The 16,388-nt window shown below is 41.1% G+C and overlaps 1 protein-coding gene across 5 annotated transcripts; it reads right to left on the bottom strand.

Annotated features, from left to right (window-relative positions):
• Positions 1–17: 17 nt before the first annotated feature.
• On the bottom strand, positions 18–16,241 carry LOC103137168 (dimethylaniline monooxygenase [N-oxide-forming] 5-like). 5 transcript variants are annotated; one of them, XM_016670769.1, is made up of 11 exons: positions 7,140–7,247; positions 5,405–5,543; positions 5,119–5,307; positions 4,864–5,029; positions 4,393–4,535; positions 4,061–4,257; positions 2,657–2,792; positions 2,325–2,544; positions 2,129–2,201; positions 1,765–2,017; positions 18–1,028 (listed from the first exon to the last, which is right to left on the bottom strand). In XM_016670769.1, the coding sequence occupies exons 2-11, from the start codon at positions 5,534–5,536 to the stop codon at positions 879–881; spliced, it is 1,659 nt and encodes a 552-aa protein (XP_016526255.1). In that variant the 5' UTR covers positions 5,537–5,543; positions 7,140–7,247; the 3' UTR covers positions 18–878. The 5 variants fall into 5 exon arrangements, with proteins under 5 accessions (XP_016526255.1, XP_016526253.1, XP_016526251.1 ...); XM_016670767.1 differs by lacking the exons at positions 2,129–2,201; positions 2,325–2,544; positions 2,657–2,792; ... (4 more) ...; positions 5,405–5,543; positions 7,140–7,247 and adding exons at positions 11,605–11,677; positions 11,775–11,994; positions 12,080–12,215; ... (4 more) ...; positions 14,006–14,144; positions 14,714–16,241 and having other exon boundaries at positions 24–1,028; XM_016670765.1 differs by lacking the exons at positions 18–1,028; positions 1,765–2,017; positions 2,129–2,201; ... (6 more) ...; positions 5,405–5,543; positions 7,140–7,247 and adding exons at positions 10,370–11,157; positions 11,257–11,509; positions 11,605–11,677; ... (6 more) ...; positions 14,006–14,144; positions 14,714–16,241.
• Positions 16,242–16,388: the final 147 nt, after the last annotated feature.

The raw sequence follows: 16,388 nt of genomic DNA, 5'->3' as shown, positions 1-16,388 counted from the left end.
CAATCAAACTCTGGGTGGAAAAATAGTATTAGCAGCACCTATTGCTTTAATGTTCCTTTAAAACATTTATTCAAATGACAAAAGCCTCGTGTTCACTGAAAACACCAGAAGTTAGTAGTCTATATGAAAAATAATGTAATATCAAAAAGACAAAAAGAAACATGTCAGTTTTGTAATGGTAGCATATTTATGGTGATGACAGCGTCTGGTTGTTGGTGCAGGAGAAGAGCTGCAACACAAACTGTGCAGAGTTTTTAACAAGTGCAGGCAATGTTTAAACCACAGGAGGGAGGAATCTATGGAGAAGTCAAACTGCGGCTCTTAAACCTAAGAATACGATTTACAACCTGAATGGTTGAACTTTTAACATAACTTGTTGTTCCAACCATAAACCTATCCCTAAAATGCACAAGAGCTGGGTTTGAAATGAACAAAGCAGGTTCACTTTATTGTTTGGAATGCTTTTTGTACAATATATATAATCAGAGCCCAGTTCATTATAGGAAGATCTGATGTCTTTATTTTTGCTTTCCCTGACTTCTTGTGTCTCTCGCTCTGTTTTTCTACTTCCGTGGTTCAGGAAGGTGAACTCTGCCTGTCAGCTTTCTGATCCTGGCTCCATATCCTCCCTTCTTGTCAATAAACAATGATCTTCAGCATATCAGTGGTTTAGTTCTGGCCTGCTTGTAAACAGTTAAACTGCAATAGTTTATGCAATATGAAACTTTACTTCAGTGCAGACTAGAGTGAGTGTCACCAGCGTTGCATGTTAAAGTGAAAAGAGCTGCATTGTTCGATCTCAGTAGATGGGGGTTACACTGCTGCATGACTGACAGATGTCCATGGTTAACATCAGAGGTTCTGATCTTGGGGTTTCTTTAGACGGTTTGTGGACGAAGTTTGGACATCAGGGTGGGGATGAGGGTGGGACTGTGAACTTGGATGTAGTAGACGGCGCTTCCTCCAGCCACGAGCAGCAAGCTCCACTTGAAGAGGCGGCCTGCTGTCGAGCTCTCCTGAGGCCCCAGCTGTGGGAGCACACAAACAGTTATTGTCTGAATTTACTCGTCAATCGGCATGAAAGTCAAATTGATTTGGGGCTTTTGATGATGCATTAGAAGTGTTCTTTCTTTAAAGATGGCCTGATGATATACAATCAACAATATTTAGATGTAGAAATCAGGTCGAAGGGGTAATTTATTGTGGATTTTCCCGAAACATGATCAAATTAAACATACAGGTTCAGAGACGTAGGTCTGAATCCTCCCAGAAGCTTAAGGTTGGCCAGTTTGATCCATCCTGAAAACACTTTTAAAGTATGTTTGAGATTATTGAACTCTTGGATTGCGCAAGTGTGTCCAATTTTCTAACCATTTGTGCTAAATGAACCTCTCAGATGGCAGGAAGTTAGTTAAAATGAACAGGATCGGCTCATGAACCACATTTCTTCGAGACATCCCCCATTTATGGGGTGACTGTGGCTCTATGGGTAGAGCTGTTGTCTTGTGATCTGAAGGTTGTAGTTTCAATTCCAGATTTTTCCTGCCACATGTTGATGTGCCCCTGGGCAAGGCACTCAACCCCAAATTGGAAAAGCGCTATATAAGTTCAGTCCATAAACCATTTAATTCTTTTAACAATGAATGAAGTTCTGCGTTTTATTGTAATGTAAAAAAAAAAGAGAAGCAGTTAAAAAAATATTAGTGTAGATGATGACTGTATGTAAACTTGTGACCAGGAGTGTAAAAAGCACTCATTTCAGACCTGTCGGGTCCTCAGGGGCTGGTACATGCGGTCGAGCTGCGTGAAGATCGCCCTGCGGGCCCCGTTCCATTTTCCCGGCCCCATCAGTCGGTACTGGTAAGCAGTGATGGGCCCCCAGAAAACCCGCATAAACAGGGGGAAGTCGGTGAGGAACAGCCAGAGGAGACTTGGGCGCACTCCGATGTCCTGCGCTAAGTCGTCCATGTACTCGACAAAGTCCACCTGCAGGGGCGTCAGCCTCGACACGACGTAGCTGTAGGAGAAAAACATGTAAGCTTATAAACCATTTCAACAGAACTAAAAGCCTTGCTTTTTAGTAATGTTAAGAACCGTTCATCTAAGTCATAATGAACGTCGCTCATACTTTTTCTCAATATTTCTGGTGTCCTTCTCAACAGCCTTGATCATGGTTTGATTTGAGGGAAGCTTCTTATGTCCTGAAGGCCCAAAGACAGAAAGCAGACATTTGACAACTGGACCTTCACGTCTGTGCAGAGGTTGGGACAAGCAAGTAACATTTACACCGTTTAAAGATGGCCTCTGTTGAAGTGAAGCCTCACCTTTGAAGACACGAGTGACAAAGCGGGCCTGCATCTCAGCCTGTGGCATGATGGATCCGTCAGAATGGATAAAGCCCACGATAGCCAGAGTGGGCTGCTCAAGGACCGGGGGGAAAACATGTTTGTAGAGACCCACACGGTGCCCCGACTTGTACATGACGTGCTTCGGCAGGTAGGGGAAATCGTAGTTGTACCCCGTGGCGAACACAATCAAATCCACCTGTGAGAGGAAATACATTGGTTAAAAGGTTGTTGTGTTTTTTTTTTTGTTTTTTTTTTACCTCAGGGAAACAAAAGGCTGTGACAAGCGTCTCGTCAAATTTTCCTCTAACATTTTCCGCAGTGGTGCCATCATCGAAGACCACGGTGGAGCCACGGATCTCTTTCAAGTTTGGCTTGACGAGGACTGACCCGGACAAAATCTTGAAGGGAAGGTCATCGTTGATCACTGGAATCTGGCTGAAGAGTCTTGGGAAAAAGAAGAGGAGACATGATTGAATGTTGCAAACATGATGAGATCCTCTGAAAATCAAGTAGAGATAGTTTATTTTCTGAACTGCAATCAGGTAATGCAGGAGCAACAATGGCGACTATTGTCTTGTAACAATTTTCTTGGCATGTTTTTCTCTTTTCATTTTGAAACGGTGGAAATAGAATCAGTGTTTGTGTAACATCGTGGGGTGTGGTGAGGCACTCTGCTCTCTAGTGTTTGATACTTTAGGATCTTTGCAGCACGTCTTTAGCCTTTCTCTCTCTCCTGCCACATCCTGACTGATTACTGTTAGTAAAAAATGTTTTGTCTCAATGGAATTGTTGTCCATAAATTTGGATACTTCTTCTTAACATTTTCTTTTCTTTGTTTTTTTTGTTTTTGTTTTTTTTACCCTATATTGAATATTGAATAAACAGATTTACATTAAAAGTTGTTATCTTTCCCCACATTTTGCAGAGCAAGATTATGACACTGGAGTTACAGAAGAATTAATTTTCTGGGCTTTTTACCCATCTTATCCAGGTCTGTCTTAGTAGCGCGCAAAGAGATTTAAAATCAATTCCACTAGTGTCAAACTCCAGTCCTCCAAGACTCTCTGATTTAACACAGACGAACCCAATAGTTGGGTCATTAGTAGAACATTAGCAGAATGAGAGTTTGATGCCCTCGTAGTCTAAAAAGTTCCTTTCTAACTTAATACTAAGCAGTCCTGTTTCTTGCTCCCACTAAAGATTTGATCAAATCCAGAACAGATTACACCGGCTCCGACAGTCTAACACAGTTGGGAAAACACGTGTTGGAGCTTTACCCCCAGATAACCCCGGCTGAGCTTAACCCCTGGTAGGTGGTGTATGTCAAAGCAACAAAGTATGCATACCTATTTCCCACAGTGCGGTTAATATTTTCCTGTTGGTCCGCTGACTCTACTGACTCCAGGAGACACTTGTGTCTGGCTCAGTTAACCCTCAGCGGCAACTTGAGCAACACATTGCAATCTAGTGGATTCTTAGGCGCCTATCTGTCCAAAGTTACGTTTTGGCAATTCAAGCTGCTCTTCTGCTGGATTGGACATAATGGCTTGTTGTTCTATAGCTGGAACCAGAAAGCTTTGATGAGCATTGGAGCAGCTTTTAGACCATGCTCTCCAATAGAGAGATGCTGCAATTTAGTTTTGCTGAGCAAAACAATTATCTGCTCAGAAAACGACGATTGACCCCCTCATCATAACATTGTAGCATCCTACCTGTGTTTGGGTTTGAGGCCGTATACCGCGTGGTCGTACATGGCGTTGAGCTTCTTCTCCCCGAGCCAGTTGAGAAAACTCATGGGCAGCAGCTTGAACATGACATGGACAAAGCGCGTGTTGAACCTGTCAACCGGCAAGCCGTTGTCGGAAACCTGACGGATGACCCAGGCACCGCTGCGAGTGCTCAGGTACACCTGCAGGGAAAGTTTCAAGGACAACAAGTAAACGAAGCCGTTGATGAAAGTGTGCACCGCATTTTACAGGGAGTTCAAGACTTTCAATGTGGCAACGGTTGGGAAACCCCTTCCCCCCCAGAAAGACTTCCCGACCTGCTCTGCTACTCTGCTGCCCTCCACGGCGATGTCTCCTCCTGAGTTGCCGATGCCGATGACCACCACTCTCTTCCCGTGCATGTCCTCGGGTCCCTTGTAGTCCCAGCTGTGGAAGTATTTTCCTTCAAACGTCTCAATTCCTGCAACATATTGGAAAGATACTCAAGCGTGTGGAATGCAAATAGCGAGGATGATTAGCATTAAAACAGCAGCTTATGAAATTACTTGTACATTTTTCCCATGTTATAAGTGAAAAATCTGGAACGTGTACTTCTTTAAAAAAAAATTGATATTAAGGAAGTATTCACTTAAAACAAGCTTGTAAGTTAGTTTGGCCTATTTCAAGTTAATTGCACCAGAAACTAGACAAAAAAAATAGAATACTTGATAAGATTTTGTGTTTTTGTAGCAAAATATCAAACAGTTCAAGAATGAATACTTGCACAAGTGTTTTCCACCATGTATTACCCGGAAAGTCTTTTAACGGCAGGTTGGGGTAGTTGAAATGACCGGAGCAGCAGATGACTGCATCAAAGATGTGCCTCTCCTCCAGTCCATCTTTATTTTCTATCACCACCTCCCACTGACCGGTGTGGGAAAAGTCTGGTCTCTGCGTGACTTTCTTCACCGAGGTCTAAGTTATAAGCAAAGAACAAGGAAAAGGTCAACAAAGCTCTCTGAACAGCTCCAGAATGATTTAAGGTCTTCTTCCTGTGCATTTACCTGGAAACGAATGTGTTGCAGTATTTTAAAGTGCTCCGCGTACATCCTGAAGTACTTCAGGATCTTAGAGTGGTGCATGTAGTTTGGGTAATCAGCGGGGATGGGGAAGTCGCTGTAGCACATCATCTCCTTCCAGATGTTGATGGTCAGGGAGCGATATATGCTGGCCCTGTTTGGCTCCGAGACTTCCTGGGAAGACAGAGAATCGAAAGTAAATTTCCTCCTTTCCTCGGGGAAATCTGCAGGATTAAAACGATCTCCTCAGCAGCAGCCGGCAAATTCTTGCCTTGAACTTCCAGAGCCCTCCTATGTCGTCGCTGCTTTCGAAGCAGGTGGGCTCCATGCCCTCATCCAGGCAAGCCTTGACGCTGGTGAGACCAGAGGGGCCCGCCCCGATCACTGCCACTCTCTGCACCATGATGGAGCTGCAACAGGGCAGGAAGAAAGAAAAACTAGAAATATAACACAGTGTATAAGCTACAGTAGACAAGATAAAATATTAATTTAAATTGTTCAATCACATTAAAGTAATGATGTGTCATAAATTCACTTTAAAAAGTCTTTTTAGCTCAGACTAGAATTACTCCCCCCACCCACAATTTTAGGGTTTTAGCATACAACTAACAGAGATATGTCTCAAAACTAATTACTAACCAGCTAATCAAGTTGGTTGCTTAAAGTAGGAAAACATTTTATGTGTGAATTATAAAATGTTTTCACCCCTCGCCGTTGAAATCCTGAATCCAACCTTATTTTTCCCAAACTGCCACCATTCCTAGAAGGATCTGTCTCTTTTGGAATGTGCTTACACATTTCAACGGATTTTGACTACATTCCCTTGGCAAGACGCAGCTTGAGCTGTCAGCAATGTGGAAAAATGGTCGAGTCTCAGGTAATTTAGATGCGGTTTTCTCCAGCAATATTTTTCATATGATCACGAAATAAGAAAATATTTTTTATGCTTTAAAAAAAAATAAAAAATGTTACAATCAGCGCTTTATGTCTTCAATGCTGTTTAAATGTTCAGCTCTGAAAAACTATTGTTCATGTTACTCGTATGCAGGTAATGGTGCAAGTGTAGCATTAGCAAACAGAAACAAAGCTAAATTAATGTCTTTTTTTTCTAGCAAAAACCATCTTACAAAGTAGTTTCTAAATGTGATCATATGTGATTTCAAAGCTGCAGATATCAGTTTTACGTGATGATGAAATCAGAGCACAGCACCAAACTGTTGCTCAGCTGAATTCACAAACATCGTTACAGTGCAAGCATTTAAAGATAAGTTTGAGTTTTGATAAACATGGCCAATACTTGAGGGGAGGCAGCCCTTTGTGGCTTCCAGATAAAACCCTCAGTAATGCTCTTGATTGCAGCCAGAGTCATAAAACAAGTTCCTAGAAGTCGCATGCAGAACAAAGGTTTTTCTTTAAACCACTTTAACCCAATGACCCTGCAACTTGTTATATCACATCTGTGCAGTTCATGTTAAGACCTGTCTTTTTTCTTCCTGTTGGAACTTTTTGCCTTGTCCAACTTTGGTCTCTTTGTTTTATTTAAAACTGTTTGGTTAATCCTTACATTTTTTCTTTTTGCACAGAAATACTTTGATTGCATTTTTCTTTCAACAAAATAAGCATAAATATGTCAAAGGCAATATATATGCAAAATGAAAATTATGTTCAAAACCCTTTTGCACAATGTTCTGATTTTTCATTTGCATGAATAAACTAACGGCGTGCATTTTCTTCTCAATCAAATTTATGTTCAAGAAAACGTAAAAGCTAGTAAATATTCTTACCTTTTAAAACACCGTTTGGAATGTTCTGTGTAAATGCATCATAACACAATCCATACGAAAAATAATAACGATGCAAAAACATTGCATTGATTTGCAACAATCTCATTATTTTCTTCATGACTTTAAAGAACAGGCATGTTAAAGATTAAATGATTTAATTATGAAAAACAACAAAAGAGCTGTAAACAAACAGGTTTTCTTGCAGCAGCTTATTTGTCTTACCTTGTGTGCTTCTTGGCCTGTCTCTGGAAAAGGGACGAATCTCATCAGAGCGCCGACTTTTATACAGACCCGCTGCTGACTTTTTTTTTTCTCTCCTCCAGGCAACAAAGACACCCGACTGTATCTGTATACAGTTTGTGGATGACAGGATCATGAACGTTTTCTTTTGTCGATCAGAGAAATATACCATTAGCTAATTTATGGAAGTATTTTTAAAAATTATTTTAGAGAGTTTTCAGCGGTGCCGTAGTACAAACTATTGCAACTGTACTCATAAGTTTGGGTTGTGCGGTTTAAAAGGGGCGGTCCAAACTTTGAGGACCTGATCCTTCGATGCCGGGAAAACCGTGAGCTGTGAGACAACCGAGGAAGAAAAAACATGTCAAGCGTCGTTACAAATATGGTGAGAACAGTGTGGCCAGGATGTGCTTTTTTTTTATTTTAAATAATGATAAAAATAAAAAAAATACATGGTGTTATTAATTACTCTACTGTCGACTGTCTGATGTGCGCTCGCTCGGACACGCGCGTTACTCGAACCTGTTTGAGAGGTTGCGCGTGCACGCCGCCATCTAGATGCGGGTTTATACACGACAGAGAGTGAAATGAATCTAAAAACACAAAGTAAAAAAAAAAAAGAAAAAAAAAAAAAGGATTGAATTCTGCAGTTCGTGGTGCTCGTCTGTGCAGCTGCATCGTCTGTCCTCAGTCTGTCTACTGACGTCTGTTCAGCAGGTCGCAGTTTCGTCCCTTCCTCAGTCACTCAGTCCTTCATCACACTGACTGACTAAAAGTTAAGGTCACAACTGACTGGGTTGTATCGCTTTAATTCCCAAATCATTTTATGTGAACCAGATTGCACTTGGTAAGTCTACAGTAGATGGAGTCAATAAATTGGTTAATGTGTACAAACCTTCCCAGTTTATGAATGTCAACTATTCAGTAAACTCTTGTTTACTCAGAGATTGCCTCTGATTGCCTTCCAGCGTCTGTGCTCAGACAGGAGGTTCTCTTGACGAAACTGGGACTATGGGTCATGCCCTTTGTAAGTGCTTTTCACATCAAGTTAGGGTTACTGTTGGATGACGTCCGGACCTCACATCAACACTTTAAACATCTCAGTCGCATCTAGAAGATGCTTTTCCCCCTCCGTTCAGCATTTCTAAAGATAGAAATTTAAAAAGTATATTTGTATTCTGTCCTTTTAAGTATGTGATTCCTCCAGGAATGGGAAAACATACAACACAATAAACCTGTTAAGACAGGTTTATAGTAACTTTGGCTCAAACGGGGGAATCTGTTGATAGAATTATTATTATTGCACTCCACAAATCTGGCAAATAGAAAACTAGTGTTGAAAGAAAGTTTGTCCATAGACACCAACCGGAAAGAAGGTGAGCTGCCTAAAACGTTTGCCTACACTGACAGTATAGTGTGTTAAAGAAAAGTAGCAAAGCACATCACTGTGAACATCACTTGATGCATCTCCATGGTGAAACAGGGTGGTGGCAGCATCATGCTGTGAGGAGGACAGAAAAGCTGATTAATGGAAGATGAATGGAGCTACACATGACAATATTGTGGGAAAATTTGTGTTATGGGCTGGAGCAGCATTGAGATTGTGATGGAGATTCACCTTCCGTCAGGACATCAATTCAACCAGTCGCAATGGGAAGGTTTGGATCAAATTATTACTTTTGCAAGTCACTGGTTTCTCTCTTGTGGCTGAATAAAAATGATCAAAATGACCCGAGGTTTGGTTATTTTCCCCTAATGCCCTTCATATTACGCACATTTTAGCTTCTTCCTTGACGCTCCACCAGTTACTCAAGATCACAAATCCTTTTTTGGTTTAATGGAAAAGCACAATCTACTAGCTCCAGGGGGGAGAGGGTCAAAGTTAGGAACCTTGATTTTGGTGCATACAAGGTTATTTGGAACTTAGTTTCAGAAAAAAAGATCCCTTCCCAGTTAACAATGATTTATTACCAAATCTGTAGGAATACAGCAAGAACGGTTTGAGGATGTTGGAAGACCTATGTATGGGGGAAGGGTAAGATAATCCCACATGCTGGAAAAAACCCCCATCAAGGTCACAAAGGTGACGTGGACAGAGCAGGCCAGACTTTGCCCAGGCTGATGGAAAATTCCACCCTTGTCTCTGGCAGCTAAATGAGTTAAGTGCATCAACATTCTTCGTGAATAAAGTGTTTTAGACTACTCTTAATGGGACTACTAATGAGTAAATGCACTGGCTCATATTTATGCTGGATTAATAAAAGAGAAAACATCATAGCAGAAAAAAGACGATATCCTAACTTCTGGAGCCCTAAAGATTAAACATCTGAGAAAAGAAGGAAAGAAAAAAATCTGCTGCTAATGTTACTCATTAATGAAAGAAACTAGACGAGTGTGCTCTTTGTACCAGACTGCAATAGTTCCAGAGGATAAAGGTTCTGGGTAGCTTTGATCGAAACCCCCCCTTTGTGTTGAGCTGGGGAAAAAAAACCTTCTCAGCAAGTGAAAGTGCATGGAAAAATTTCACAAGTCCCAAAGAACACGGAGTGATTTCAAAAGCTCAAAGTTTCAACTCTTAAAGCAACATTCACATTTACAGCAGCTTTCAGCTTGAGCTGATCACCCACAATCAGGAGACTGCGAGATGTCAGCACCAGGGGGCGCACTATGATGATGTTTGAGTTCCTCCAGACTCAGATTTTCACTTCACTTTTAAATCTGAAGTAAAAAACAAAAACAAAAACAACAACAAAAAAAAGCTCTTTTTGGACAATAGCTGGATTAAAAGGTGTTTTTCACAACTTTTCATGTTGATCTGGTCTGAACCATGGTAAAAGGATTAGCTCAAATACATAATCATGATGTCCTATGAAGAGATGTACCTGTTTCTCTTCTGTGATTAAAAATAGCCCACAGGTGGAATCTGTGTCATTTGGTTTTGGATGTAGATTCAAAATAAAAATTACTTACTTGGTAAAGTGAACATTTATCAAAATCTTATATGCAGCCAACAAGAATATGGGAACTTAGATTGTTTTCAGGTGCTTGTGTGTGATCCGTGTATGATTTTTTTCTCACCAATTTGAGGAGAAACCATTTGTTTTGAAGTCATTGATACATTTACCTTATTTATCTCCAAAACTGCTGTACTACAGCCCCTAAAAGTCCCTTTCGACAATCAAAGCTTGTCAAAAATTGATCAGAGCAGCACATATTGCAAAAATATTTCATTTGGGACTTTAGTTTGGTGGTGCCGAGTAACCTCATGCAAAACATACAAGGTTAATGAATGAGGAGAAAAGATCAGATTTATACTCAACAGAAACAGGAAGTTATATGTCTGATAAAGCAGCTACAGGGTATGGTATAGTTTATTTTCAAATGTTCCTCAATTGTGGAAAAAAAAAAAAGTGACACATGCAGAATTAAACTGGGGTGGTATGTCTAAATGTACTTTTGAGGAAAAACAAAATATACTTACTAGACTTAATAAAAAAAAATCTGATGGACTCTATCAGTAAACAGAAAATGGGGGAAAAAAATATTTTGAAAAACAAAAACCCCCGATAAAAACCAAAATCACTTACTTAAATATGTTTGAGCGTACCGCTTACATTACAGCAGTTGATGTGAAGTTTTGCTGACCTGCTTCAAAGCACAAACACATTTTAAATCCACATTTGCATTTTGAAACAGTTGCCTAATGAGCATAATTTGGCAATCCACTTCCAAGAGTTCACAAAAAGTAAACGCACAAAAAAAAAAAAAACCCAAAAAAAACACAATATCACTGTCATCGGTCTGGTTTTGAGCCCATTGGATTGAACGATCCCGAGTTCTTCTCTCATCTCCAGGCTGCCTGTGGACGGATGTTGGACAGCAGGGTGGGTATGGGGTCTGGGTGGTGTGTGTGGAAGTAGTACGCCGCGGCTCCTCCACCCAGAATCACCAGGCTCAGTTTAACCAGGCGGCCCGTAATGGAGGACTCTGGCTCCTCCAGCTGGGCGGACGTGAAAAGAGGATGCATTTAGTTTATATTTGAAAGGATAATGGTAGATTACAAGTTTAAAGCTGGTTTAAAAACGGTGTTCATTCAGACCTTCCTGCTTTTTAGGGGCTGGTACATGCGATCGAACTGGGTGAAGATCGCTTTGCGGGCTCCATCCCACTTCCCCGGCCCCATCAACCGGTACTGGTAGGAGGAGACGGGTCCCCAGAATACATGCTTGAACAGTTGGTAGTCTGTGAAGAAGAGCCAGGGAAGACTCGGCCTCACTCCAATCTCTCCAGCGATGTCGTCCATGTAGGAAACAAAGTCCACCTGCAGTGGGGTCAACTGTGACACAATGTAGCTGTGGAGGTGGCCAACAAATTGTTGTAAGATCAAACATTGAATGGACTGCGAAAAATAGGTGATCTATTATGGAAGACAATAATGGGAAGTTACTTTTTCTCAATGTCCTTAGTGTCCTTGTCAACAGCTTTGATCATGGTTTGGTTTGAGGGAAGCTTCTTAAGTCCTTAAAAGCAAAAAAAATGATAAAGACATGTTAGGATCACTCAGGCTTTTGAGGGTTTCAACTAACAACAGGAGCATATAAAAGCCTTGCCTCTCACCTTTGAAGACACGTGCCACCCAGCGGGCCTGCATTTCCGCTTGAGGCATGATGGCGCCGAGGGCATGAATGAAACCCACCACACCTAGAGTGGTATGCTCCAAGTTTGGAGGGAACACGTGCTTGTAGAGACCTACTCTGTGGCCTGACTTATAAAGAACATTGTTTGGCAAGTAGGGGAAGCCATAGTTGTACCCCGTGGCGAACACAATTGTGTCTACCTGCAATGAAGAAGACGTAGATCAGTGAAAAGGATTCTGGGAGTGTGGAAAGACTCTTGAAAATACTTAGGAGGAAGATTCTGACCTTTTCCACCGTGCTCCCATCGTCAAACAACACAGTGGAGCCACAAATTTCCTTTACATTCGGTTTGATGATGACAGATCCTGAAAGAATCTTCAGAGGCAGATCGTCATTGATCACTGGGATCTGACTGAAGAGTCTGTGGAGGCAGGAAGGAGAGAGGAACACCAGACTTAGGAGAGATCAGGAGATAATCATCAATCAAAGGGAAGATGCACATCACCAAAGTGACTGACCAGTAAAGAGGTCCAGAAATCTAACCAACTTTGCCTTGAACTTTTCTACACTTTTTCCATAAACATCAGTGTGACTGATGGGATTTTAGTCAATAGACTAGGGATCTTCAACTCCAGTCCTCCAGGGTTGATGTCTTGCAACTTTAAGATGTTTCCCCTCTTGCTCTGAGTAATGAGGTCATTAACTTTGGAGAACTTTAGTGCATACTGAGATGGTAATTCAGCCATTTGATTCAGGTGTGTTGGATCAGGAAAACATCTAAAAGTTGCAGGACACCGGCTTTTGATGACTAAAGTTTAAGACCCCTTCGCTAGACCATCACTTTTTTTGTGGTTGTAGCATGACAAACATAAAAGCCTTCCAAATGCTTTTTGCTCGGCACTGTGTATTTTCAGGAGAGCACCCACCTGTGTTTGGGCTTGAGGGCGTATGTTGTGTGGTCGTACATGGCGTTGAGTTTCTTCTCTCCAAACCAGTTGAAAAAGTTGATGGGCAGCAGCTGGAAAAGGATGTGGACGAACCTGGTGTTGTACATCATGTCCACCGGAACGCTGTTATCTGAGACCTGACGGATCACCCAGGCGCCACGACGGGTGCTCATATACACCTGGGCAACAGAACAGATGCTAATTAACATTCCTGCAAGTAACAGAGAGATGTGTTACCTCAAAAACAAAGACAAGACAAAGAGAACAAGAACCTGCTCTGCAAATTTGCTACTCTCAACGGCGATGTCTCCTCCTGAGTTGCCGATGCCGATGACCACCACTCTCTTCCCGTGCATGTCCTCGGGTCCCTTGTAGTCCCAGCTGTGGAAGTATTTTCCTTCAAACGTCTCAATTCCTGCAGCAGGTATCACATGCTACAATCGCTTCTTGGGTTTTGGAAAATCCGTCACGATTGTTTTGCTATAAATTTTCTAACTGTATGTGCAAACTAAACAAGACAAGACCGAGACATACCTGGAAAGTCTTTAAGTGGCAGGTTAGGGTAGGTGTAATGACCGGAGCAGCAGATGACTGCGTCAAAGATGTGCCTCTCCTCCAGTCCATCTTTGGTCTTCGTCACCACCTCCCACTGACCGGTGCGAGAAAAGTCCGGTCTTTGTGTGACTTTCTTTACTGAGGTCTGAAAAAGAAAAACACCCAGCAGTTAAAGAAACAGTCTTGACAGCCCAGATTTTGACCAATAAAGGTTTCTTAAGAATTAGGTTACCTGGAAACGAATGTGTTTCAGTATTTTAAAGTGCTCCGCGTACATCCTGAAGTACTTCAGGATCTTAGAGTGGTGCATGTAGTTTGGGTAATCAGCGGGGATGGGGAAGTCGCTGTAGCACATCATCTCCTTGGAAATGTTGATGGTGAGAGAGCGGTAGATGCTGGCCCTGCTTGGCTCAGGCACTTCCTGCACAGAAAAACAAACAAACACTGTGCAGGAAAAGAGACTATGTAGAAAAGAAAAAAAAAAAACACTGTTAAAAAGAGGGCTGCTTTTCTTCTGCAGGAACATCCCAGTTGACGGGAATCTGGATGGATCTAATAATATGGCAAAACTAAGAGGCTTCAAACCAATACAGTGAAGTTCATGGCAATAATGTGAAAAATGTGGAAAGCATCCGAGAGTGCGAATACTTCCTCGAAGTTGTGCTTGGTGACTAAACATAGGGAAATTCAACTAGAGATGGCGTCTTGCCTTGAACATCCAGAGTCCTCCTATGTCGTCGCTGCTTTCGAAGCAGGTCGGCTCCAAGCCCTCCTCCAGGCAAGCCTTGACGCTGGTGAGACCCGAGGGGCCCGCCCCGATCACTGCCACTCTCTGCACCATGATGGAGCTGCAACAGGACAGAAAATGAACTCAATTTTAGCAAACGTACGTGCAGTTTTAGTTGAGCAATTCCACTGTTATCAAGGGTTTAATTTTATTTCCCTCCTCCCCATTTCTCAATTTATCAACTTTCCTCCCTCGTGTCATCCAGTGTTCTTCACATCACTGATATCTGTGATTCCTTATTTTACATAAGTCCACTTTCTGTAAATGCTGTATTGACATTTTAAACCAAAAGTACACCTTTGCAGCAGTTCACTCTCTGGCTATTTGCACCCAAAGCAATTAATAGTTCACCTGCTGTCTGCATCGTGTTCTTATCAGCTTTTCCTTTCATGTCCTGTCATAAAATCTTCTCGGTTCTTAGAAGTACAAATCAGGGCAAAGGCAATCTTTCAGTTCTTTGAAAGCACTAGATTGTTATCTTTGTTTTTGATTCGATATTTTAAAGAGTGAACACTAATCAAACGGCCCATGCAAACTCCTTGAGCCCTTTAGTTTCATCTTATTAAACCACACAGGGACTGGAATGTTTTACCTATAAAATGAACAGAAATCTAATGTGCCTCTTCTTACCGTGATGATCCTTATGTGCCTCTGTCCGGTCCAGTTTGGAGGAGCATCACCTGAAGTGCAGTCTTTTATACACAAAGGAACCATCGCAGAGCCTCATAGTTTTCTCTTGTTCCTGACCTAATTGCCCCAAAAGGCTTTTATTGGCTTGAGCAATGTTTACCCAAATCAGTGAGGTTTTACTTTGACTAAAGTCCAGTTTGTTTTCCAATCAAGTGGGAGGGAGACGGCTGGCGGGTGAACGGGCGGCACTCACTGCACACGCTGTCTGCATCATTGTATTATGATTTTTTATTTTTATTTTTTAATGCACAATGTCCGGCTTCAATCTACTGAAACACTGAAAGCATCTTCTACGGTATATTGAGGGGCCTTCTCATTTGTTGTGATTTAAATTCCCTTGAAGACTAATGCATTCAGATGATTTACTTTAACTTTTATTTCGTGTCATTCGTGTGAATTAAAAGGAAATTGTTGCATGTTTGTTTTTTTGTTGTTTTATTTCAAATACAAATCTGAAGAGTTTGCTGTGTGTTTGCATTTAGACTCTCCACTCCTAAAATGTGCCCTTGTTCTTCAAATCTACAGTTTCATTGGATCAGGAGCGTCTTTGAGAATCCCTTTTCAAGTATTGCCACAACTCTTGACTGGATTTAGTTGGGAACTTTGACTGGACCATTCTAATTACTGCTATGGGTGATTTTTTGTTAAATCTTTGGGATATTTTGTTTTATAAACTTAGTAGAGCTTTCTTATACAGAGATTTAATTACAAATGGGTAAACTCTGATAACTAAAAGTGACTTCTGGAAGAAACTGGTTGAGGTTTCTGTTGGTTTATCGCGTTAAATCCAAATCAAATGCATTGAAACATGTGGAGCTAAAGTGACAAAATTTGAAAGAGGTGAAGGGATGTACATGCTTTTATAAGTTGCTGTACATCTGTGTCCTCACTTTTTCAGCATAATCTGAACTGCCGATTCTCTTGGTTTTATCCTGTTTTACTGAGCATAAAAATATTTCATCTTTGTTGTTTATATACACCTGTACATTATTAAAAATAACAGGGTAGGACTCTAAATGTCGCCTCCCCTCCTGCACAGAAATGTTGATGAACTTTGCCAGAGCGCTGACGTAGTCTAGAATCATTAAAGAATAAGAATGATGAACAGTTTTATCTTACTATAATCTGTTTCCATTCTGATTAATGCTCCATCTTATGACACATGCAGTCCCTAAGAAATAGTAGTAGAACTTTAATAGTTGTAACCTTCCATGTTATTGTGCTTTGAAATTTTGTATGCATTCATTCAACATCTTGGTTTATTTTCAACTTTTAGCTTAATTGAGTGACTCATTGGTTTTATCTTGATTCACAGATTAAAATATTTCACCACCAATTATGTAGCAATAGTATTTATGAATTGCTCTCTTTTGATCCAAGCACAGAACCCTGATGAACTCCAGTATTAAAGCTGCTGTTTAATGCATAATTAAAAACATCTTGCCCTGAAATTATATATGGAAATGAGGAATAACATATCTTTATGAGCTGAAAAACAAATGAGATTTCTCCAATAATTCGTCACACAAACACATCAGAGAAGACAGCAAGAGGTTTCAGTTGCGTTCCCCGTTTAATTAAAAATCTTTACATTCAAAGTGTAGAGAATATTCAA

The sequence above is a fragment of the Poecilia formosa genome, unplaced genomic scaffold (genome assembly GCF_000485575.1).
Source record: "Poecilia formosa unplaced genomic scaffold, Poecilia_formosa-5.1.2 Scaffold37, whole genome shotgun sequence".
In the NCBI taxonomy this organism is placed as follows: Eukaryota; Metazoa; Chordata; class Actinopteri; order Cyprinodontiformes; family Poeciliidae; genus Poecilia; species Poecilia formosa.
Note: the sequence above shows the minus strand (reverse complement) of the source record. Positions and strands in the feature narration are given on the sequence as shown.